Here is a 23,737-nt window from a genome sequence, read left to right on the forward strand (position 1 = left end):
AGATTAATGATACCAAAAAAAAAGATAGCAGAAGTGAATTTTTCTGTATTCTGATTACGATGATAGTTACATAAATCCATATGAGTTTAAATTCATAGACCTTTACACCAAAGGAGGAAAAATATCATTTTTACTATGTAATAACTTTAAAAACTTAGAGCACACTGGCATTGAATCCAGGCACTACTTCTTTTTAGCTACTTGGCTGAGGGTGAGCCCTTGAACTTCCTTAAGCCTTGGTTTCCTCGGTGGAAGGCAACACAGTTATGCTAATGATCCCACAGAGCCGAGGGGGCGAGTATACGGTGGGAAAGGGTCAGCTATGGAGCAGGAAGTCAGTAAAGCTCCTTTCCTTTCCTTCCTTTCTGGGCGGGGAGGGGAGGTGGAGCTGGTCCTCTGTTGGGATGTAGAGGCCTGTTTTGTAGCCCTTCATTTCCCTTAGTAACCAGAGAAGTGAGTTTGACAAGAGCAAGATGGAGCAACTCCAATTGCAGTAAATAAAAACTAAAAAGAAAAAAACTTTTCCAGGGTCAATCAAGGACAAACTTTTCCTTTTTTTTCAAAAAAACATTTCTTGAGAGGTATTTTCAGATGAAAAGCCAATTTAAAGGATCTCTTCAGGCTTTGCATGGAAGCACCGCACTTCCTGGCCCCTCGCAGTTGGATGGGGCAGTGGGTCAAGGGGCTGTGGCCAGAAGTGATGTGTGTCCCTTCCGGGCTGGAGTGCGTAACTGCCAGGGCAAGACTCTCCAGGGCTCTCCTTCCTTCTGTCATGGTGGCTAATGACCTTCAAGATGTCAAGATGCTCAGCCAGCTTCCTCCTGATGTGGAGTTAACTCTGAATGAACCAGGACAGTCATGTGGTAAAAGCAATAAATAATCCTCTGTTGTTTATGAGCCACCAAGATTTGGGGGTTGTTTGTTACTGCAGCATATCCTGGCCAAGCCTGACTGATAAAGTATCTGCCCAGAGGAGTCTGCCATCATTTGCTGCATCTTCATGAACTGCTTGGTATAAGATGAAAACACAGATGGCACTTCTCAAGGATCTCAAAGATAAAGGAAATCAAGGTGTCCCAAGTTTTACCCTGATCCACTGTGTGGCCAGATGCTGCCGTGCCTCTTTCTCTTTCTGTATCCACAGGGCTGGAATAATGGGCTCAGGTGTGACTTCCCTCTATAACTGGCTTCTAGGAGTAAGCATACCTTATAGGATAGCTTGTGGCTGGAAGGACACTGGAGCATCCTTTGGTACCACCATCCAAATCCTCTCTAATCTCCACAAGAAAATAGCATAGGGTGAATATACTGCTTTATAAAAAAATGCTTTAGAATGAAAACAAAATCAGGCAAGCCAAAATAAGAGTAGATGTTGGAGACTATTTAATGCAGTAGCTCATAACCTGTTTATATCAAAATCCTAGAAGCCTGGGCCATCAATCAGTCAGCACTACTGTTTAAATACCTACCCTATTATGGGCTTTGTCCTAAGTGATTGGGACAAAAAGCAAACAAGACAATAGAAAGTTCCTGTTCTCAAAAAGCTTTCACTGTAGTGGAGGGTGACAAAGAAACGAACTTATACGCAAGCAAATAAAAAACGTCAGGTACTGATACAGACTATGACAAGGATGAAATAGTGTGATGATACAGATCAGGGCTGGCAAACTATGATGTGCAGGCCTAATCCAGTCTGCAGACAATGTTTGTGTGGTCCATCAGGTAAGAATTACTTTTTACATTTTTAAATGCTTGAAATCAATGAAAAGAATATCTCATGATGCATGAAAATGACATACAATTCAAATTTCAGGGCCCATAGTTTTCCTGTAACACAGATGCATCCTACATGACCTGCCCTGGCTACTTCCCTAACCTCAAAAACGGCAGCTGTGCCCTCCACGCTCCTTTGGCCACACGGCTCCCTGGCTCATCCCCAACACCCAAGCCGTCCTGCGCTCAGCACAGCCACTGGACAATGGGTGCTTCTGCCTCCCACCTTCCTTCGGGGGTTTGCACAATCGGAACCAAGTCAGAGAAGTCTCCCCCACCCCGCCCTCTGTGGCTCCTCCCCCTGCTGGCTCTTCTCCACAGCACTCAACCCCCTGACGGTTACAGACCTGCGGAGGGCCTGCCTCCCCTCCCTTGCCTCCCTTTATGAACTAGGACATTACAGCCAGTCAAGGCTTCCAAGATGCAGGGGGGTCTCAGAGTATAATATCCTTGGGCCTTGGTGGAGACTATCAGAACTGGCGATGGGAGAGAGAAAAGTGGCCTTGCCACCACGGAGGCACCTGAAGAAGTGTCCCATCTCCTGTCATCTCAGTCACATTCCCGATTATACACACTTCCCCACACTCTATGCTCATCTCATCTGGGAGGAGAGTTGAGCTTAGAAAGGTGCTCAGAAACAATTTTACTACCATTTGTGTCCTTATTTCTCTAGTACCTCTAAGCACCTGTGGTAGTGATAAATGTGCCTGGGAGTTCCAGATCTTACCACATCAACATGAAGCTCCACACGGAAGCAGTCACATGTCCAAACACTTTATTCCATAAATTGTCTTTATAAGCCTGTCCCAAGAGGGGTTCCATAATGGAGTGCATTCAACAAGCAGCTTTAATGTTTTCTTTTCTAGAGCTCTTAGGGATCTACAGTAAAGGTTTTATCCACGAGTCCAAGTCAGGACTTTTAAGTTAAAAAATAAGTCATTTTTTTATATAAGGAAGTATTATGGTCAAGATATAAGATATTGGGGGGTGGGGTTCTATTTTATCCTGAATACCATTTAAAAAGCTTTGACCACTAGTTAAAAATGACTAACCAGGACAGAATAGATCTGTGTTTGGAGGCATATAATTCAACACATTTAAAAACAAGGTCATAAAAGTAGAAATTAATGGCAACATTTCAGATATCTTTTGTGTAAAGGGCTGTGCCTGAGAGAAAAGTGGATGGGGGCTCATTGGGCCATTTGACTAGCAACAAAGTCAATGGGCTTCCTGTGCATGGCTCTGGACATGGGAATAGAGAGGGAATCGGGGGTGGGTGTGCTTCCGGGGTGGAAGGTGCAATACGGAAGGTGCACTTCAGTCCTTGTCATTCAATTCACCCTCACAACTTCAGGAGCCAGCAAGTGACACAAAGGTTATGAAGTCTTTTCAATCACATGGCTTCACATGAAAGTTAGAGGCATCCCACATTCCTGTGAATCTTGGTTGTACAGAGAGTTTGAATGACTCCAACACCCAGCGATATTCTTCCACCAGTGAAGTTAAGAAAGAGGGGGCTGAAAGGTGGTTTGGGGGAGAAGGAAACAAATTTTGTGAGAGAAGAGCTGGGAAAGCCTACTATGACCCAGAATTATTCCTTTATTGCTCTACCACTATGTCTGCATCAGTGACTGAAAAGATTTTTGGAGGATGGCTTCTCCCCCCAGTGCCTTATGGAGGCACCAAAATTCCTGATGACAAGATTGCTTAGGAAATAAACCAGAAATAGTGCTGTCCAGAAGATCAATGTGAACAACAGGACAGTGAGGTTGCAGGTATTTATTTACTAAATGCCCTGAGTGTTTACACTGTTGTACTCAGGGCTGTCACATGCAGACGTGAGCCCATGTGGATGGAGCATCGGAGGGTTGTGCAGTGCACACCCTGTGCAATTGTATGACTAACCCAGATGCATAAAAAGGCTGGGGAAAGAGACACAGAAAATCCCACATCTAGATGGTTAATCTAATTACATTAGTAAGTCAAGAATAGGTATTAGGTTAACCTTATTTCTAGAAGAAAATGTGCTCTGCTTAGTTTGAAAAACAGCAGCTCAACAGTATATACAGTACATTTGAGTTGAGATTTTCAAACAGATTTATCTCAGATCACAAATCCCATGCACTGCTGACCCAGAGCTCTCCTAAGTACAAGTGCAAGACTAATGACATCAGGATGCTTTACTTAGACTCAAATGGCATTGAGTGCAATTGTCTAGAGTATCAGCAGCTGTTTGCCCATTTCTGCAGAAAAAAAAAAACGTCCAGATGTGTATAACTGTAATAAAGGCAGTGCTAGTGTAAGCTGAAGAAAGAGGAGAATGGGGAAGGCTACAGAGCGAGGACTGTGGGGAAGGGCAACCTCGGGGTGGAAGAGGCACCACTGTCCATCCTGGAAAAGAGCTGGTTGGAAGAGGGGAGGGTAGAGAGAAGAACGTGCTCACGGACCTGCTGCTGAGGAGGCCCCTGAAAACGTCTTATGATAAGTGAAACATATCTATCTGAAAAAGCAAAAAAATTGATTCATAGCCCAGTGTCCAGACTATCACCACCTTGAAGATGCTTTCATACTGAATTTACATTTAAACAAGAACTTTCACATTAAGAAACATGTTTCTTCTTAGATGTTCTTACAAGAAAAAGTTAGGAGGGAAGGAGAAATATACTAACCAATGACACCTCCAGGATGACCCTCACCCCCCACCCCGCGATCCACACCAGAACTTACGCACTACAGCCACCCTTTCCTTCACCTCAGAAGTATTTCACCGAGCTAGGGTTGGGTAGACAGAAGCTCAGTATACGCAGCTTCACTTTTTAGGGGAAATTCAGATACATGTGAAAAACACTGCTGCTAGTATTACTAAGCATATAATGCTGCACCTTCCATGTGTAAGGACGTGTGTTCCATCACATGCAAATTCAGCTGCTTTTTTGCCCTATTCAGTGAGTTTATATGTTAGTAGTAAATTTCAAACATTTAAAACCTCATGGTGCCCAGGATCCCTAAAGAATTCTTTGTGTCCGTGCTCTTTAAAAGAGTTGAACCACCTAAAGAATATTACTTATTTCCAGGAATTCTATGAGTCCTCTTGTACCATCAAATCGATGTTTCAAAGTAAAATGGAGATATTTTAAAACACCATACCAAAAAGTGGGGGGCAGGGGGATGGAAATTTCATGAACCCAACACAACTAAAGGATTCCTGAGTTCTGTGGACTTTAAAAAAAGCTGAATAGCCAGAAGAACCTGATTTGCTTCCAACAAGTGCAATTTCTTGTCCTGTCGCCTAGGCTCAAGATTGGATTCCCTTTTACCTGCAATCTGGCACTGAGACCCAACATCCAGGTGGGTGGCAATGAAGCGGGCCTGAATGCCTGGGATTTCTCCCCTGTGCGTTTGGACTACGGAAAGTGAGGAGGGCACAGACGCTGGACAAGGTGACCCTCGACCCCAGCGCAGTGTTCCAGCTTCACAGAGACTCTGCCCATCTGTTGAGTACCGCATGTATATCCCTCTGTGCTTTCTATTTACCGAGACTTTGTCGCTCCCAAGGACCAATTTCCCCCTGATGGGGGCGGTATCACTCCTGTTGAAAATGCATATCCTAACAACAGCTAAAACCTCAAGTCCACGTCGGACTGTCTGTTCACAGCTAGAAGTTCCTAAACCAATAATCATTTAGCACCACATCAAGCAAAACAATTACATCTGAATCATTCTGAAAATAAAAAGTTGAAAAGAACATCACCTATAAAATACATAAAATGGGGGGAAATACTGCTCAGTCAGTAACATCGCAGGTAATTTTTTTGCTTGCCTCTCAGTGCACTGGGCTCTAACTGATGCTTGCTCACAGAACCAAAGACTTGATTGCTGCTGAATTTTGTATGTTTCAAAAAGCAAAAATATAAACCGACTTCTAATAAAACATTTTTTAGATGGTGGCAATGGGCAATTGGGAAAACCGGATAGAAAACATCTCTAGAAAGCACCACTGTTTTTGATTGGCAGAGGAAATTAACTAAGCTAATTAACTAAACTAACATTTATAACAACAAACGACCTGAAAATAAATGGCCCACAAAGTTATCTATGTCAGAAAAACAAATTGGAGCTTCATCAGAAAATCACTGTGCATATACAATTGAGGGGCAATGTCCCCATCTGCAAAGATTCCAGAATGCTCATTCATGTTCTGTTACTCCTCCCCAAACCCCCCCAACCCCTCCAGCATTTTCAAACACTCACGGCAAGAGTCTTAGCAAGCCTAAGAAATAGAACACTTATTAACAAATACAAAATATAACCTGTCCACTCCCAGGAGTGTTCTCAAAAATAGCGGGGGCAAAGGAAATCCTCTCTCTATAGAAGGCAATAAAAAGCCTGCATCACATTAAAAATTAAGCTCACGTACCTTCACTGGTCCATGTTCATAACTGGAGCCCTGCACCAACTGCAGATAAGACATTGTGAAAATATTCACCACTGCCCACTGTCTGTACATTTTGAATATTTTAATATCCACTGATTACCAAACAGTTGACATCAGGCAGCTAGAGGAAACTGTTTCAAAAGGCATTCTCCAGAAGGAACGCTTGAAACCCCAAGACTTCACATGGAAAAACAAGTATTGGGTTGTGATCAAAATCCAATGAAATGAGTTCAATTAGTCAAGGTACGTTTTTGCACGATCTTTTGGGGGAAGAGAGAGATGAAAAACTTTTTAGATGCTCTCATGCTCCAAAAATAATCAGGAGGTGGACATGTCTTCCACTAGAAATGAGAAAGAGCTCCAAATCCATTTCATGTCCAGCAAATTTTTAAAAATCTCTCCACCCTCTGTCCCAGGTTCTGGCTGCTTTGTAAGGAGGTGGTGTGGCCACCAAGGTTTGCAGCTACAGGAGGCTGGAACCCAATTCTGGATCAAACTTTTTTCACAACCCCCATGGAAGCTTGCTGAAGTATGTGTCTTAAATCTGACACAGATTTTGGCAGAAAATGCAGGGAAGTCTTGGCTGTAATCCTGTCGTGTCCCTACCAATAGCAGGGCGGTTCAAAAAACTGACTTAAACGCTCAGGACTGCTGTTATTTTAATGCAGATAACCTGTAACGTGAAACCCCAGCACACGCGCAGGACTGTGGTATCAAAATTGCATGGCTCAGGAGGGGCCTGCAGATGCTCAGGCATCTACTGCCCATGACACACAGAAATACTTTAAAAAACTCACAACATGCACAAAAATAACAAAATATTTATACACACACACACACACACACACACACACACACAAAGGCAAACCTATGCAAAGTGACTTTTTTAACAGAAGCTTAGTAACATAGGTCAAAACAAAGAACACTGATTTGAAAAGAAGTAACAATTAGGTTTATTTGCATGTGCCAGGAAATACCTCTTATGCAGTGCTATAAAAACCATGTTATCACTTCAGTGTGGAATTCTTTAGGAGTACTGGCTAGGTCAGCTTTGGAAACTGGATGCAGTGAATAAATGGATGTCATGAATGGCAAACTTCTAGAAAGTATTGAGAATTGCTCCCGTGCTCTTCACTAGTTTCCAATCTTTGATTTCCAGGTTTTGGCTCTTTCAAACCCATTTTTTGCATTTCTGAAATCAAGAATGGCCTGAGAAATCTCTTCATTGGTGTTCATCACAAAGGGTCCTAGGGCAGAAAGAGACAGTCAGACAGTTCTGGGTGATGACGATATTTTCTTCTACCACAAGAAATGGTATGTATTTCTGTAGTTCTTAATTTGAAACAAACCCAGGCATATCTGAACAGTAAAAGATTATTTTTGCAGAGTCCAATCCCCGAGGACTGTAATACACGTTTCTTGACTAGGATTGTGTGTGCATATAAAGACGAGACTTCAGATAAACCCCTGTAATCACAGCTTGCCCAGCCACTGCAGGCTGTCATCAGCAAAGGCAATCTCTTTATTCAAAACACTCTTAGGTTTGGTTCTATTACAACCGTTTTTGTAGTTGTGAGGGTTTTTTCTTCCTTATTATTTTTTACTGAGGTATAGTTGACATATATTTTATTAGTTTTAAGTGTACAATATATAATGATTCAGTATTTGCATATAATGCAAAATGATCGCCACACTCAGTCTAGTTAACATCTGCCACTATACATAGTTACAGAACTTTTTTTCCTTATGGTGAGAACTTTTAAGATTTACTGTAGCTGTCAGTTTTAAAAGATTAGCTGATGTCAAGAATTGCACTGATTGTGACACAAAGAATTGGCAAATTCCTCATTGCCTTGCCGTCCACGCAGTATGTGAGGCTGTGTACTTACATGAGGGGTCTAAGTCATTTCTGAAAATTAGTAGCACTGTACTGACAATAAGTAGGAGATCACAAAAATCTTGAGTTGAGAAAGCAACAAATGTTGGATTCTCTAGGGGTTGGCAAACTTTTCCTGCAAAGGGCCAGATAGTATATTATTTTATATTTTGTGGGTCAAACAACATGTCTCAGTGACTCAACTCCTCCGATGAAGCCTGAAAGCAGGCACGGACAACATGAAAGATGGCAGGTAGGCTGTGTTCCAGTAAAACTTCATTCACAAAAACATGCAGTGGGCAGACCTGGCCCCACAGATCAGAGCTTGCCGGCCCCTTTGTCTAATTCCCAGGTTTGAATTCTGGTTTTGCTACAAACGTAGGAGTCCTCCCCTAACCTGCCAGGAGGCAGTCTCTCCCCTTTTCTTCACATACTGCAGGGGCAGAGGGGGGCTGGCCTGGATTGTATCACTCCCACCATCTTTTGAATAAACAAGGCTAGTTTGTATACAGCATTGGCAGTGTCTTGAAAGCAGTTGACAGATGTGTCCATTCAGTATATTATTTTCTACCAGTCTTTGGAGGTTCCTGACAGTCATTTCATGGAAGTTCCTCTAAGGGGCTTTCTCTGAGAGATCCGGATTGAATCATCACTGTATTACTTGGAGGGAATAACACATTCAAACTCCTTCGCCCTTGTTAGCATTATCAGCATGGATTTGATGCTCATTTTAGTCCAACACTTGAGAAGGAAGATGCAGGAAAATATGCACTGATGACGCTGAGGCCTTCTGGGGGGTTGCGGGGCATGCCACAGCAGTAGGAAGGGAAAGCAGGTGGAAGGAGCTAAATTCACTCATTCATTCAATGACCTCTCTAGTGAGGATTTACTGAGTGCCTATTACATGACAAACTTGCGCTAGGAGCTAGAGGCAAGATGAGGCAAGGCAAGGCAACAAGACTGTCTCCCCTCAGGGATCTCAAACCTATCACACAAACACACACGGAAATACAAAACCTTGTAATACATGGGGTGGTAACAGCAAGTGACATCCAGGAAAGGACTCACAAAGGGTGTGATGTCCAAGGAGCCAACACGGAAGAAAGGCCTTTTCAGATTAGCATGCTGGGGGAATTGCGGATGGCGGCAGAGAGCTGGAAGCCAGAGAAGAATGGGGAGGCTCTGATATGCAGGAAGAGGCCGGACCCCTCTGGGCTTTGGATGCCATCCATGGGAAGAAGGTGAGACATAATTCTGCGGGCGATCAGGAATCACTGAAGGGTTAGGCACAGAGTAACAGGATCTGATGCGCAGCTTTTGAAGACGACTTCGGCATCAGGGTGGAGAGGGTGCCTGACCTGGGAGGCTGAGTGGATGGCGGAACTGCGAAAGGTAATTGAGATACAGGGCATAGGAGGCTGAGGGTAGCACAAGGAGTTCAGTTTGGGATATTGTGACAGGAAGGTGGTGTTGACAATAAAATGGCTTCCTGGCAGAGGGGCCTGCTACACTGTTGCAAATTGGGCTCAGGGGCTCCAGAGAGCAATTTTATGTGGGGATAGAGACTTGATCTGTATCAGGTAAGGAGCAATGAGACAGTGCTCATTAGCAATATAAACAGTAAATCTAAGAGGGCTCCCTGGAGAAACCAACTTTTTTTTTTTTGTAGATAATTATTTTTTATTGAAGGGTAGTTGACACACAGTATTACATTAATTTCAGGTGTACAACACAGTGATTCAACATTTATATACATGATAATTCTAGGTACCAGCTATCACCATACCAAGTTGTTACAATATTTTGACTATATTCCTCATGCTATACATTACATCCCGGTTACTTATTTATTTTACAATTGGAAGTGTGTACTTTTTTTTTTTTGTGAGGGCATCTCTCATATTTATTGATCAAATGGTTGTTAACAACAATAAAATTCTGTATAGGGGACTCAATGCTCAATGCACAATCATTAATCCACCCCAAGCCTAATTTTCGTCAGTCTCCAATCTTCTGAAGCATAACGAACAAGTTCTTACATGGAGAACAAATTCTTACATAGTGAATAAGTTACCTGGTGAACAGTACAAGGGCAGTCATCACAGAAACTTTCGGTTTTGCTCATGCATTATGAACTATAAACAGTCAGTTCAAATATGAATACTCATTTGATTTTTATACTAGATTTATATGTGGATACCATGTTTCTCTCTTTATTATTATTATTTTTAATAAAATGCTGAAGTGGTAGGTAGATACAAGATAAAGGCAGAAAACATAGTTTAGTGTTGTAAGAGAGCAAATGTAGATGATCAGGTGTGTGCCTGTAGACTATGTGTTAATCCAAGCTAGACAAGGGCAACAAAACATCCACGTATGCAGAAGATTTCTCTCAGAACAGGGGGGGTGAGGTTCTAAGCCTCACCTCTGTTGATCCCCAATTTCTCACCTGATGGCCCCCCTGCGACTGTGCCTGTCTTAGGTTGTTCCTCCCTTGAGGAATCTTACCCGTCTCTGGCTAACCAGTCATCTTCCGGGGCCATACAGGGAAATGTAAAGTTGGAGAAACCAACTTTTTAAAGGACAGATAGAGGAAAGGGAAAGGGAACTCAGAAAATGAGAACAGGTACTGGGCCAGTGGCCAATTTCTTGCACATCATAATTTTGCTACAGTTTGGACTTACTATGGAGTACCTCTCTCATCCCCCAATTATTTTTCTGTAAAAATGGTACACTTCTGGGCTTGTATTTTGACATTTTTCTGGGTTATTCTGTTGTGCTTCTCAACTTACAATGTGCACATGAATCACCTGGGAATTTTACTAACACGCATATTCTGATTTAGGTGGTCTGAAGAAATAGAAATGCAGAATTGCAGACCCCACTCCTGAATATGTTAGTTAGAATCGACATTCTATGACATCTCGCACTTAATTTGCAGACACATAATTAAGCATACTCCCTAAGAAGAGAAACAAGTCCTTGGCTAACTCATTAAACTGGTACCCGTTTCCAAATAGTCAAGAAATGGCTGCAGCTGTCTTTAAACACGTACAGGTAAAAGGAGAACTTAAATGTCTGAGTTTTAAAAAGTTAAAAAAAAACCCAACAAACGAAATTGCTTTGCTTCTCATTAACTGAGATTTCAAGGGATATACCTGTCTTTTTTGTCTGGTTAATCTAAGCTTGGCGGTGCGGGCATAGGCAGTGCTGCTGAGACGCAAGCCTCTGAGAGAGGATTCACATAACACGCATGGAGACTGACTTCCAGCAGTCCCGCCCCTGTGGTCTGTCACCTCATTCAGGTGGACTTTTGCTTTTCATTATTGGTGCACAGGAGACTGTTTAACTTAAAAGAGTCAGATCCCACACACCCTTTCCCCATCTAAATTCTAGTCACTGTTAATAAAGATTATGATGCTACTCAGTTTGCAGGCTTCTTCTAGAAGAACAAACCATTTCAGTGCTGTTTGATCAAGATGAAAGGGAACAGGAACCATGAGCCTTTGGAGTGGAGATTGAAGTATACAAAAAGGAGGTCAAATGCTGTAGGCTGGCAGGTTATAATTTAGTACTTCCCCCTTAAGTTACTAATAGAGCAAAAAATATTTTTAAAATAGGCAGTGTTCTTTAAATTTATAGTCGGCTGGGGGATTTTTCTGAAATCATTGTGTCTATCTGGAAATTCATGTAAGGCAAGGCAATGTAATGGGATTTTAATGCATGTTAAATTTAATAATTAGGTAAGTGGACATATATATTTTGTTGGCACTTGCCTTAATAATAAGCTGGGTTCTAGGTGGTTTTAGATGTTCCTCATTTAACCAAACAACAACATTATGAATAAAACAAACAATTGCACTGACTGTTAGGGGTACTCATTCCAGAAATTTTTGCCTCCAAGTATAGTTCTGTTTCCACTATACCACAGTTAACTCTATTGTTTTTTTTTCTAAGTAAACAAAGTGTGACTCAAATACTTTAGAAAATCCCAAGGAAATATTCTTAAGAAGCTCCTATTTTTCACTAAGAATACGACAGACTACAAGGCCGTTATTAAAATCACTTCTATTTTTGGTAAAGATAAAAATGATATTCAAGTCCCCAGTAGATCACACAATCTTTAAGTTTAAATCCCCCTGTGACACAATGCAAGAACACAACTTGTTTTCCCCACAGTTCCAAGCTCATTGTCCTACACTTGATAGACGCTCAAGAAATGTTTCTTTAAAAGAAAGAATTAATACAGAAATAAATGCCATGTATATATTTTCTTCTGACAGTGGAGAAATGAAACAAAATCCTCAAATTTGTACCTGGAGAGACAGGACAAAAATCCAGTTCTACCCAATAATACTATACATGTACACTACTTTCAAAGAAAAAGAAAATTATCCTCATTTTGGGCTTACCATGCTGGACAACTGGTTCTTTTAATGGCTCCCCAGCAATTAGGACAAAGTGGCTTCTCTCAGGATCCTAAAGTCAAGAAAGAAAGCATCAAACAATAAACGTATTTATTTTTGAATGTCAAATTAGAAACAATATCAAGCTGACATGCTGGTTAAATGGAGGATGTTTCTAATTCTGAAAATAAATTTCAGAAGTTATTTCCTGTGTGACACTCAATATGGAAATGCTTATTCCTTAAGATGTTTGGTAGCATTTATGGAAGAACTCAAAAATTAAGTCCAGACCACCAGAATATTAACCTTCTCAAATAAAGGAGAATTTAAATTAAGATCTTCTTTAACTGGAAACATCTTTAAGATAAACTATGTCATTTACTTGGCTTATTATGGGGTTTATAATCTACCACAATTTTTAAAAGAGATTACTTATACAAACCCAAAAGGAAGATTGTATTACTTTTGACATTTATTACTATTAATGTAAAATACGCTCCAGAAAGGTTGTACTAAATGGAACCTTATAAAAACATCCAAGGGATATCTGCTCAGGCCAATTTCTCTCCAAAAGGGTCCTACTGTATTATAGTCTCTAGAAGTTTTTGTTTAGAATTACGATTCGGTTTTTTTCTCTGAAACTGAAAAAAGAATTAATTGTAATATCCAGAACTAATGGAGCTGCATGGAGAGACACACCTTTAGGTATCATTCGGGAGATTTTTTTTTTTTTGAGAGGGCATCTCTCATATTTATTGATCAAATGGCTGTTAACAACAATAAAATTCTGTATAGGGGACTCAATGCACAATCATTAATCCACCCCAAGCCCAATTCTCATCAGTCTCCAATCTTCCTAAGCATAACGAACAAGTTCTTACATGGTGAACAAATTCTTACATAGTGAATAAGTTCTTATATGGTGAACAGTACCAGGGCAGTCATCAAAGAAACTTTCGGTTTTGGTCACGCATTATGAACTACAAACAATCAGGTCAAATATGAATATTCGTTTGATTTTTATACTTGATTTATATGTGAATCCCACATTTCCCCCTTATTATTATTATTTTTTTTATTTTTAATAAAATGCTGAAGTGGTAGGTAGATGCAAGATAAAGGTAGAAAACATAGTTTAGTGCTGTAAGAGAGCAAATGTAGATGATCAGGTGTGTGCCTGTAGACTAAGTATTAATCCAAGCTAGACAAGGGCAACAAAACATCCACGTATGCAGAAGATTTCTCTCAAAACAGGGGGGGAGAGGTTCTAAGCCCCACCTCTGTTGATCCCCAATTTCTCACCTGATGGCCCCCCTGCGACTGTGCCTGTCTTAGGTTGTTCCTCCCTTGAGGAATCTTACCCGTCTCTGGCTAACCAGTCATCTTCCGGAGCCATACAGGGAAATGTAAAGTTGGTAAGTGAGAGAGAAGCAATATTGTTTGAAAAGGTTAGCTTTTTACTTCTTTGCATATTTATGCCCTGTGGCTTCTATGCCCAGCATTTGTCTTGAGGTATCTTTACCACTTGGAAGAATTATGATACTCGGTAAATTCGATATGAGGCACGAATTCTATTTAAGGGTTGTAATTAGGAAGGAAGTCATTCGGGAGATTTTATACTGGTACCGTAATCCTTCTGTAAGGAGCGCTCTGATGTCCTCTGACCCAGTAATGGCAGAGAAACCACCAGAAGAACCCCCACCACACTTGTGAGAAATAGCAGATAATTGTTTTAAGTCACTAGTGTAGGGGCCGGCCTACGGCCGAGGCTGAGTCCCACTATGGCTGAACACCGCCCTTCCACTCTAGTTGACCAATGCCCTAAGGTGGCGCACGCTTCCTGGGCGCCACCCTGCCTGGTTAGGTGGCATTAGCATAAGGAAGTTGCTCCTATAGGCTTGATCACCATAGGCCAGCTTCCTTTATATAAGGCATAAGCAGGAAAGAAGCACTCTCTTTCCCACTCTCTCAATCTCTGTCTCTCTCTCCTCTCATTCTTCTTCTCATTCGCTCCCCCCGGCTGTTGCTTCTTCTCACTCACCTTCTCCCGGCCTTCCGAGCAACAATAAAGAACTGAAGTGAACCAGGTCTGTGTACGTATCGCTGTCGTCACCGCAACAAGGGGCGAACGCGGTATCTGGTGCCGAAACCCGGGAGTTTTTCTCCAACCACCCAGAGGAGAAACTAGTGGACGCAGACGCCATAGAGCTTCTTACCCTGAAGCAGTACCTGTGGACCCCGTTCGGAAGGATTGCTCGGGAAGGCGCCTCAGATGAGAAGGGTGAGTGGACCAACGAGCAAAGCAAATGTAGGAGTAGGAAAGGAGATAGCAAGCGGCTGTGGTGGGGATTTCTGTTTTGTCTGTCCGTCATAGTGTTCTTTGTTGTACTGTTTTATTTTGTCAAAAATGTTATGAAAAGTTAGGGCGCCAGTGAAAGTTCGCGGGATAGCGACGAAGCCAGGAAAGTTCGCGGGAAAGCGACGAAGCAAGGAAAGTTCGCGGTATAGCGACGAATGCAGGTTAGCGATAAGAGTTCCCTTTACCCATAAACTTAGAAGTAGCCTTTTATCCTTTAATCGCTAACATGGGATCTGAAGAGTCTAGAATTAGAGTAGAAGAGCCTTTGAGAGCACTCCTGAGGGCCAACAGAACCTCATTAAAAACAAAAACCGCAAGGGCTTTCCTCCACACAGTGGAGAAGCATGCTCCGTGGTTCCTAGATGCAGGAAGAATCACTACCCCCGTGTGGGAAAAGTTAGGCAAGGATCTGCGCAACGCAGATCGCAGGGAGCCGCTCCCGGCTGGGACGCTCCCCATATGGGGGCTGGTTAAGAGCTGCCTAAAGGAGAATAAACCTAGTTGTAGAGAAGCCATAAGGGAGGGAGAGGAGATTCTTGAGGAAGTGAAAGAGGAAAGAGCCTCTGCGAGAGCATCTGAAAGTGGATCTACACAGGGGGGGTCCTCTGATGAGGAAGAGGACCAAGAATTATCAGGAGAAGAGTTAGAGGCTAGGGCTGCTCAGAGAGGACATCGGCCCACATTGTGCTCCTCACTGAGCCGACTGAGAATAAGCAGAGAGGAAGGAGAGACTAGCTCAGCCCCTCTTCCCAATAAGAGCAGTAAGGTAGAAGAGATTGTGCCAACCGCCCCAGATTATCCATTTTGCTCTCCAACCTATAGAGCAGAGCCACCCCTTTACCAGAGTTACTCATATTGTGGTGGCCAGGGGTGCCAAGAACAATTGGGCAAGGATAGATGGAGGGAATGGCTAACCATGGAGGGGAATGCAGTCTTCCCAGTAATAGAAGATCCAAACACCCAGCAAAGATACCATCAAGCCCTAGATTTTAAGCTTGTTAAAAGCCTAAAGGAAGCTGCCATCACCTATGGAGTGCAAGCAGCGTTCACTGTGGCCATAGTGGAGTCATTAGCCACTCAGAATCTAACACCAGATGATTGGGCTAATGTAGCCAGAGCATGCCTTACTGGAGGTCAGTACCTGCTATTCAAAACTGCGTGGGCAGAGCTTTCTCAAGACACTGCCCGGCGCAACGCTGCCGCAGGGAACAATCAGTGGAACCTGGAGATGCTAATGGGCACAGGACCTTACCTAGGACAGCATAATCAGATAAATTACCCTCCTGCTGTGTATATGCAAATAGCTACAGCAGCTGTCAAGGCCTGGAAAACACTCCAGGGCATTGGTGATTTACAGGGTCAATTATCTAAAGTACTCCAAGGACCAAATGAGCCTTATGCAGACTTCTTGGCAAGGTTGATGCAAACTGCAGGCCGTATATTTGGAGATGTTGACACAGCAATGCCCCTAGTAAAACAGTTGGCCTATGAGCAAGCAAATAAATGGTGTAAAGAGGCTATCAGACCTTGGAAAAATAAAGATTTAAATGTGTACCTCAAAGTTTGCAGGGACATCAATGACACTGTAGTGCAAGGACAGGTAATGGCTGCAGCCATAACTCAGGGACTGCAAAATGCGCGCAGCAGGGCTACCCCTCCCAGGGCATGCTTCTATTGCAAGCAGATGGGTCATTTAAAGCGAGTTTGCCCGAAATTAGGCGGAGGAGGAGCCAGTGTAACCAACATCCAACCACAACCGAGATTATGTCCCAGATGTAGAAAAGGAAACCATTGGGCAAGAGAGTGCAGATCAGTAGTAGATGTGGAGGGACGCCCACTACCCCCGCAACAGGCAAAAAACGGGAGGCTGGGCCCCCCACCTCAGGGCCCTCAAATGTATGGGGTGATCCAACAAATTCCCAGGACACATTTTCATCTGACAGATCAAGGATCCAGCTTGGAGTTGAAGAACCAAGGAGAGCCACCTCAGGGAGCGCAGGAGTGGACATCCGTGCCACCACCAGACTCGTACTGACTCCCGAGATGGGAGTCCAGTTAGTAGAGTCAGACTTTAAAGGACCATTGCCTAAAGAGACAGTGGGACTTCTATTGGGCCGGAGTTCCACAACTAAAGCAGGATTAATAGTACACCCAGGAGTTATTGACCCAGATTATGAGGGAGTAGTAAAGATTATGGTCTCCTCCCCAAGAGGCGTTACAGCCATTAATTCTGGAGACCGCATTGCTCAAATTCTTATGCTTCCTAGTAAGCATAGACAATATGGGAATAACAACATGAAAAGAGGTCAATCAGGATTTGGATCATCTGGGGCCCCTCTGACCTGTCTCACATTAGAGCTGGGAGACAGGCCTATGCTTGTCCTAAAGATTAGAGATAGGAACTTCTTAGGACTATTAGACACAGGAGCAGATCGCAGCATTATAAGGGAAGATGAGTGGCCAAAAGATTGGCCTTTAAACCGAGCTGCTCAGACTTTAAGAGGGCTAGGCATAGCCCAAGCCCCATTATGTAGTGCTGCCACACTCCCCTGGAAGGACCCGGAGGGACATGAGGGAGTAATTCAACCTTATGTGCTGAACATACCGGTGTCTCTCTGGGGAAGAGACATACTAACCCAGATGAATCTTAAACTAACAACAGAAACCTTCTATAGTAATCAGGCAAAGTCCATTATGAGGAAGCAGGGCTATACAGGAGCCGGAGGCATAGGAAAAAACCTGACTGGCAGAGAGACACCTATCCCACTTTCAGGAGTGGTACCCAGTAGGGTTGGAGGCCCAGGACTGGGTTTTCCCTCGGGGCCATTGAGGGAAGACAGCAATTAAAAATACAATGGCGATCAGAGGAGCCCGTGTGGGTTCCTCAGTGGCCCCTTACCAGAGAGAAAAAAGAAGCAGCCCACACATTAGTGCAAGAGCAAATTGCCGCAGGGCATCTTCAAAGTTCTACTTCCCCATGGAATACACCCATATTTGTCATAAGAAAGAAGTCAGGAAAATGGAGATTGCTGCATGATTTAAGAGCTGTAAATAATCAGATGATTCTCATGGGATCAGTGCAATTAGGTTTACCATTGCCTATGGCCCTGCCAAAAGATTGGAAATCAATTGTAATAGATATCAAAGATTGTTTCTTTTCCATCCCTCTTCATTCTGAGGACTGTAAAAAGTTTGCCTTCACTGTACCAGCCATCAACCACGATTGCCCAGATGAGCGGTATGAGTGGAAAGTGTTGCCACAAGGCATGGCAAATAGCCCTACTATGTGCCAGTTGTATGTGCATGAGGCCCTGGCAGAAGTTAGAAAAAAGTTCCCTGATGTAATTATCTATCATTATATGGATGATATTCTCTTATGTCATGAAAAGAACAGTAAAGTAGAAGAAGCCCTCTGCTTCTTGCAAGCACACTTTAAGATATGGGGCCTGGAACCAGCACCAGAGAAAATACAGGCAACTTGCACCAAACAGTATTTAGGAATTAAATTGGAAGATACTATTGCTAGGCCATTAAAAATAACCATAAGAACAGATCAATTAAAAACCCTTAATGATTTTCAAAAACTACTTGGAGATATAAATTGGGTAAGGCCATTCCTAAAGCTTACAGATGAAGAGCTCAGTCCATTATATGAGACACTGAAGGGCGATTCTGATTTATCATCTCCGCGCTCTCTCAGTAAGCAAGCCAAGGAAGCCTTGAGCCTAGTCCAATCCCGCTTGCAGCTTGCCCAGGTAGATAGAATAGACTATGGCAAATTGCTATTCCTTATAGTGATACCCAGTAATAATAGCCCAACAGGGGTACTTTGGCAGGAAGGGCCAATTCTCTGGGTATATCTGGCCCACTCTCCAGGAAAAACATTAAGATGGTATCCTCAGAGTATAGCTGATTTGATCATCAAGGGAATCAGGACAGCTATAAAAACATTTGGGATTCCCCCAAACATGATAATAACGCCTTATACTGCTGAGCAGATTGAATGTCTTACTGCATGCTGTGATGCATGGGCTGTTGCTTACACCATCACCAATGCTTCCTTTGACAACCACTACCCAAAACATCCTTGGCTACAGTTCTGCCTCTCTAATCCCGTCATCTTTCCTAAAAACACAAGATGTAATCCCATACCCAAAGCCAAGGTGGTGTTCACTGATGGGTCAAAGAATGGCATTGGGACTGTGGTCACTGGTGACCAATCTTGGACATTCAGTTTTCCAACCACTTCAGCCCAACAAACAGAGCTGTTGGCTGTAGCACAAGCCTTTACGCTTTTCTCACAGGAACCTTTTAACCTTTTAGCAGATAGTCAGTATGTAGTGACTGCTGTGTCCATCTTAGAGAATGTAAGTTATATTAGCCAGTCTTCCCCCGTTGCCAACATTTTTAGAAAGCTACAACAACTAATATGGACTCGATCAGAACCTTTCTTTATTGGACATGTAAGAGCCCACACTTCCCTCCCAGGACCCATTGCTGAGGGAAACAGACGTGCCGATGCCCTGACCCGTGAGTTTAACATCTTAGCTCTATTTGACCCTGTAGAACAAGCTGCTCAATTTCACAAACAATTCCATGTCAATGCACATACCCTTCGCCTAAAATATAATATTACTAGAGACCAAGCAAGAGCCATAGTAGTCAGTTGCAAATGGTGTGTCACACTCCTACCCTCCATCTCAGAAGGAGTTAATCCAAAGGGGCTACTCCCCAATCACATTTGGCAAATGGATGTTACCCATATTCCAGAATTCGGTAAGATGAAATATGTCCATGTGTCTGTAGACACCTGCTCAGGCATCATTTTTGCCTCTTGCCATACAGGAGAAAAATCTAGAGATGTCATATCTCACTGCCTCCAGGCATTTTCGGCCTGGGGAAAGCCCAAACATTTAAAAACTGACAATGGGCCAGCATATACATCCCAATCGCTCCTCAGCTTTTTAAAAACAATGGATATCACCCACACCACGGGCATTCCCTATAACCCTCAAGGGCAAGGCGTGGTAGAGCGCGCCAACCTGACCCTTAAAAATGTTCTCTATAAACAAAAAGGGGGAATAGGGGCAGACTTCAGATCCCCCAGAGACAAACTTAACATCATATTGTTCATTTTAAATTTTTTAACATTGGACAAAGATGGCCACAGTGCAGCAGAGCGGCATAATCGCCGTTCCAGGCCTAAAGACATGCCCGCAGTTATGTGGAAGGATGTATTGGAAGGATCATGGAAAGGCCCGGATCCAGTGTTAATCTGGAGCCGAGGCTCTGTTTGTGTTTTCCCACAGGACCGAAACAATCCCATCTGGGTGCCTGAACGCCTGACACGGAGAGTGGCAAGACCAGAACCGGAAGTGCGAGATGCCGATGCCACTGATGCTCATCCTGCTACTGATTCTTCAGCAGGCGATAGCGGAACACAGAGAACTATGGGTTCTGGTGAAGGCTTGGCCTATTCCACTCCCAGTGACTGAAACTGCACATACCTTTCCTGCCTTTTTCTCTACCTATAGTACACTTAATCTCCCATATCTGCCTTTTGACAGCTCTATGTGTTACTGGCATTCCTTTCATAACCTCTCTAAAGCTGCCAATCTGTCCAGGAAATTAGGCTAGATGTTATCCACCAATTGGTCCAGTGAGTTTGATGTGCTCACCACTCAGCTATGGCTAGAAATATTGAATGTTAGTCCCCAAAAGTTAGAGGCGCTGGCTGTAGCTCAGTTTGCTGAAGCCGTGCTAAATGCCACCAAAGCCTGGTCAGGCATGGGTGTTCTGTTCCATGCAATGGCAACATCGGAAAGTGCGGATGGCTCTGGTGCAGGCCATGGCAGCTATAGAAGAAGGCATCTCCCCTAGGGTGTAGCACAATATGTTGGACCAGTAGTCAAAGACGGGTAAGATCAGGAGGTACGCATACCAACCTAAGACAGGGCGCAGACCTTAGCTGTCTGTTGCCTTATGACGGGTAAGGATGCTGCACCTCCCTGACAACCTAAGACAGGCATGGTCCCCGAGCCTCATTGTGCTAAAAAACAAAAAAGGGGGAGATGTAGGGGCCGGCCTACGGCCGAGGCTGAGTCCCACTATGGCTGAACACCGCCCTTCCACTCTAGTTGACCAATGCCCTAAGGTGGCGCACGCTTCCTGGGCGCCACCCTGCCTGGTTAGGTGGCATTAGCATAAGGAAGTTGCTCCTATAGGCTTGATCACCATAGGCCAGCTTCCTTTATATAAGGCATAAGCAGGAAAGAAGCACTCTCTCTCTTTCCCACTCTCTCAATCTCTGTCTCTCTCTCCTCTCATTCTTCTTCTCATTCGCTCCCCCCGGCTGTTGCTTCTTCTCACTCACCTTCTCCCGGCCTTCCGAGCAACAATAAAGAACTGAAGTGAACCAGGTCTGTGTACGTATCGCTGTCGTCACCGCAACAAGGGGCGAACGCGGTAACTAGCTTTTAGGGAGGTTTGTTACTAAGAATAACTGAACATTATGTATTTCTTTTGAGGTGTCTCTTAGGTTTATCTTTTTTAGAGTAAGTAACGCCATACTGATTAGGCACTTTAAAACAAAGCCTTCAAAGTATAGACAGCTTAGTTCTAAGTATCTGATATTATACTGTACTGTATCATATTTACATGCTTCTACTAATACAAAGCTCTAATTAGAAACCATTCTAGTGTTACTAGCATCGATGGCATCATTGGACTCAATAAAAATGAATAATGATTCTTTATTATGAGTTCTGCTTTTACTTTATTTTTATTGAAGCATAATAGACATTAGTTTCATGTATACAACAGTGGTTCAATATTTATATACATTACAATTGATCACCATGATATAATGAATAATGATGATGATAAAATTAATTATTTAATCATCCATGTAGTTAAAAAAACTCTCATATTTTACAGGACTGAAACTGACTTCTCCTTACAACTCCAACTTTAAAAAATTAAAAGGTTATTCAGGACTGAATGATTCCTGCCAAGGTCTTCATTTACTCCCAGCAGTACCAGGGCTGTCAGTTAGTACATACACCCGGTGGATACCGTAATTATTTTTTCATGGCTAAAAATATCTGTGTTTAAAGCAAAACTGAAGGAACAAAATAGCAGTAGACTCACAGACACTGAGAAGGGTCTAGTGGCTACCAAAGGGGAGGGGTGGGGGAGAGTGGGTAGGGAGGAAGGGATTAAGGGGCACTATAATTCACAATCACAATAAGGGTAGGTCACGAGGAAGGCAGTATAGCACAGAGAAGACAAGTAATGACTCTATAACATCTTAATAATTAATAATTAAGAAACATGCTGATCACTCAAAGTTATGAATAAGTTAAACTGTGCATAATATAACCTAAGCCCCAGGAAAGGGGAAGGTCTCTGTCTGAAATGGTATTTGTTTTAATGTTATGCTTAAATGACTAAGAATTCAACTTGAAAAGAAAGGCACACAGTTATCAAAAATGATGTTCTCTCTACGGGTTTTGGAGAGGCGAAATTTTAGTAGAGAATCAATAGACATACGAAAGAAAAGTATCTTAGGAAAAAATAGTTCTGGTCATTAGCACTACATCATTTATGATTTAATCTGAAATAAGCTTTCACTAAATAGTGCTTGGAGGCATTTGTTGGCAGGGAGACACGCTTGAGTTTTAGGGTCAGGAGGCAGAGGAGGAAGGGTCCGGGCTTACGAGGGAAGGGGGGTGCCTGTCTCCTGTGCCACAGATGCGCTGCCTCCTCAGAACCCTAGTTTCTTAATTCAGAAGGTGCCAACCTGTCCTACACTTTACCCATTTTACAGGGATAATAAATGTTAAGTTCTGCTCCTTTTGATATTACTCAAATGAAATGACTTTCCATTGATATTTGGGACAGTAGGATAAAAGGACACTTGCATTTGGTCTGGAATGAAAAATGGTTCAACTGCTGGGTACTGGGGAGTTCGGGAACTTGGTTTTCTACTGCAGAAATTGGAAAGATGGTCCAAGCCTCTTTTAATGACTTTCCTAGAAAATTAACCTCTGACTGGCCCCTTCTCCTCTAACCTAAACCAGCTGTCTTAGGTCTTTGTGTTTTTTTCCTTCCTTTAACTAGCCTTCTTCAGTGAAAGCTGATAATTTTGCTGGATATTCAGTAGAGTGCTGATGTGGCTGAAAATCCCAATTGCTGTTATCTTGAAAAGTCCTTGTCTACAGCGACCTTATGTACTCTGTCAAATGATGAAAATCATGCAAAAGCAAAGAGAACGCAAGATGGGTTTAAGACACCAGTCCCTGTGTGGGTCTAAGTCGATGCCATTCTGGAGTTGGATGAAAAGGCCCCACGCAAAGGTAACACAGGCCCACTTGCTGCTTAACATATAATTACCCCAACTAGAGTTCATGATCTTCTCGGGCCCAGACCATGGCTTTTACTTTGGTGCACCTTCTCTGAGTCCCTAGTTGAGAGTTAGGCCCTTCTGGGTTTACTTAATAATTTACTTTCACAAATTGTCCTTGTTATTCCATACATATTATCACCAAGACATGTCTTGAGTTCCACTGATATCAGTAAATGATCAAAGCCCAGATGAAGAGCCTATGATTCATTTAAGGTATTGATAACTTTCTATACAATAAGTATGTGCTCAAAGCTTGCTTGATTATGAATATATAGCTTAAGATGACAGTAGGACTCTGAGAATGAATTAAGGGCATACTTTCCCTCAAGAACATTTATTATAGTGAAAAAATTACCAGAAAGAAACTGAACTTTAGCATGACTTTAACTGTATGCAACTGTTCCTATTAGATTTCAATGTTTATACTTCTCCAGCCTATTTAAAGATAAAACAGTATAACAACAGAGCAAAACTGAAGGAA

General features: G+C 42.8%; 2 protein-coding genes across 5 annotated transcripts in view; both read right to left on the reverse strand.

Annotated features, from left to right (window-relative positions):
• VEGFD (vascular endothelial growth factor D) overlaps positions 1-7,041 on the reverse strand; it is a 36,723-nt gene extending 29,682 nt beyond the window's left edge. Inside the window, exon 1 of the mRNA XM_036912929.2 lies at positions 6,191-7,041. Within this exon, the coding sequence (XP_036768824.1) occupies positions 6,191-6,280 (90 nt within the window). The 5' untranslated portion in view covers positions 6,281-7,041. The remainder of the gene's footprint in view (positions 1-6,190) is intronic.
• Positions 7,042-7,137: 96 nt separating this feature from the next.
• PIR (pirin) overlaps positions 7,138-23,737 on the reverse strand; it is a 106,732-nt gene continuing 90,132 nt past the window's right edge. For all 4 annotated transcript variants that reach the window (XM_036912928.2, XM_036912924.2, XM_036912927.2 and 1 more), the window contains 2 exons: positions 12,497-12,563; positions 7,138-7,455 (listed from right to left, as the gene is read on the reverse strand). In XM_036912928.2, the coding sequence (XP_036768823.2) occupies positions 7,343-7,455; positions 12,497-12,563 (180 nt within the window). In that variant the 3' untranslated portion in view covers positions 7,138-7,342. The remainder of the gene's footprint in view (positions 7,456-12,496; positions 12,564-23,737) is intronic.

Source organism: Manis pentadactyla, chromosome X (assembly GCF_030020395.1).
Source record: "Manis pentadactyla isolate mManPen7 chromosome X, mManPen7.hap1, whole genome shotgun sequence".
NCBI lineage: Eukaryota > Metazoa > Chordata > Mammalia > Pholidota > Manidae > Manis > Manis pentadactyla.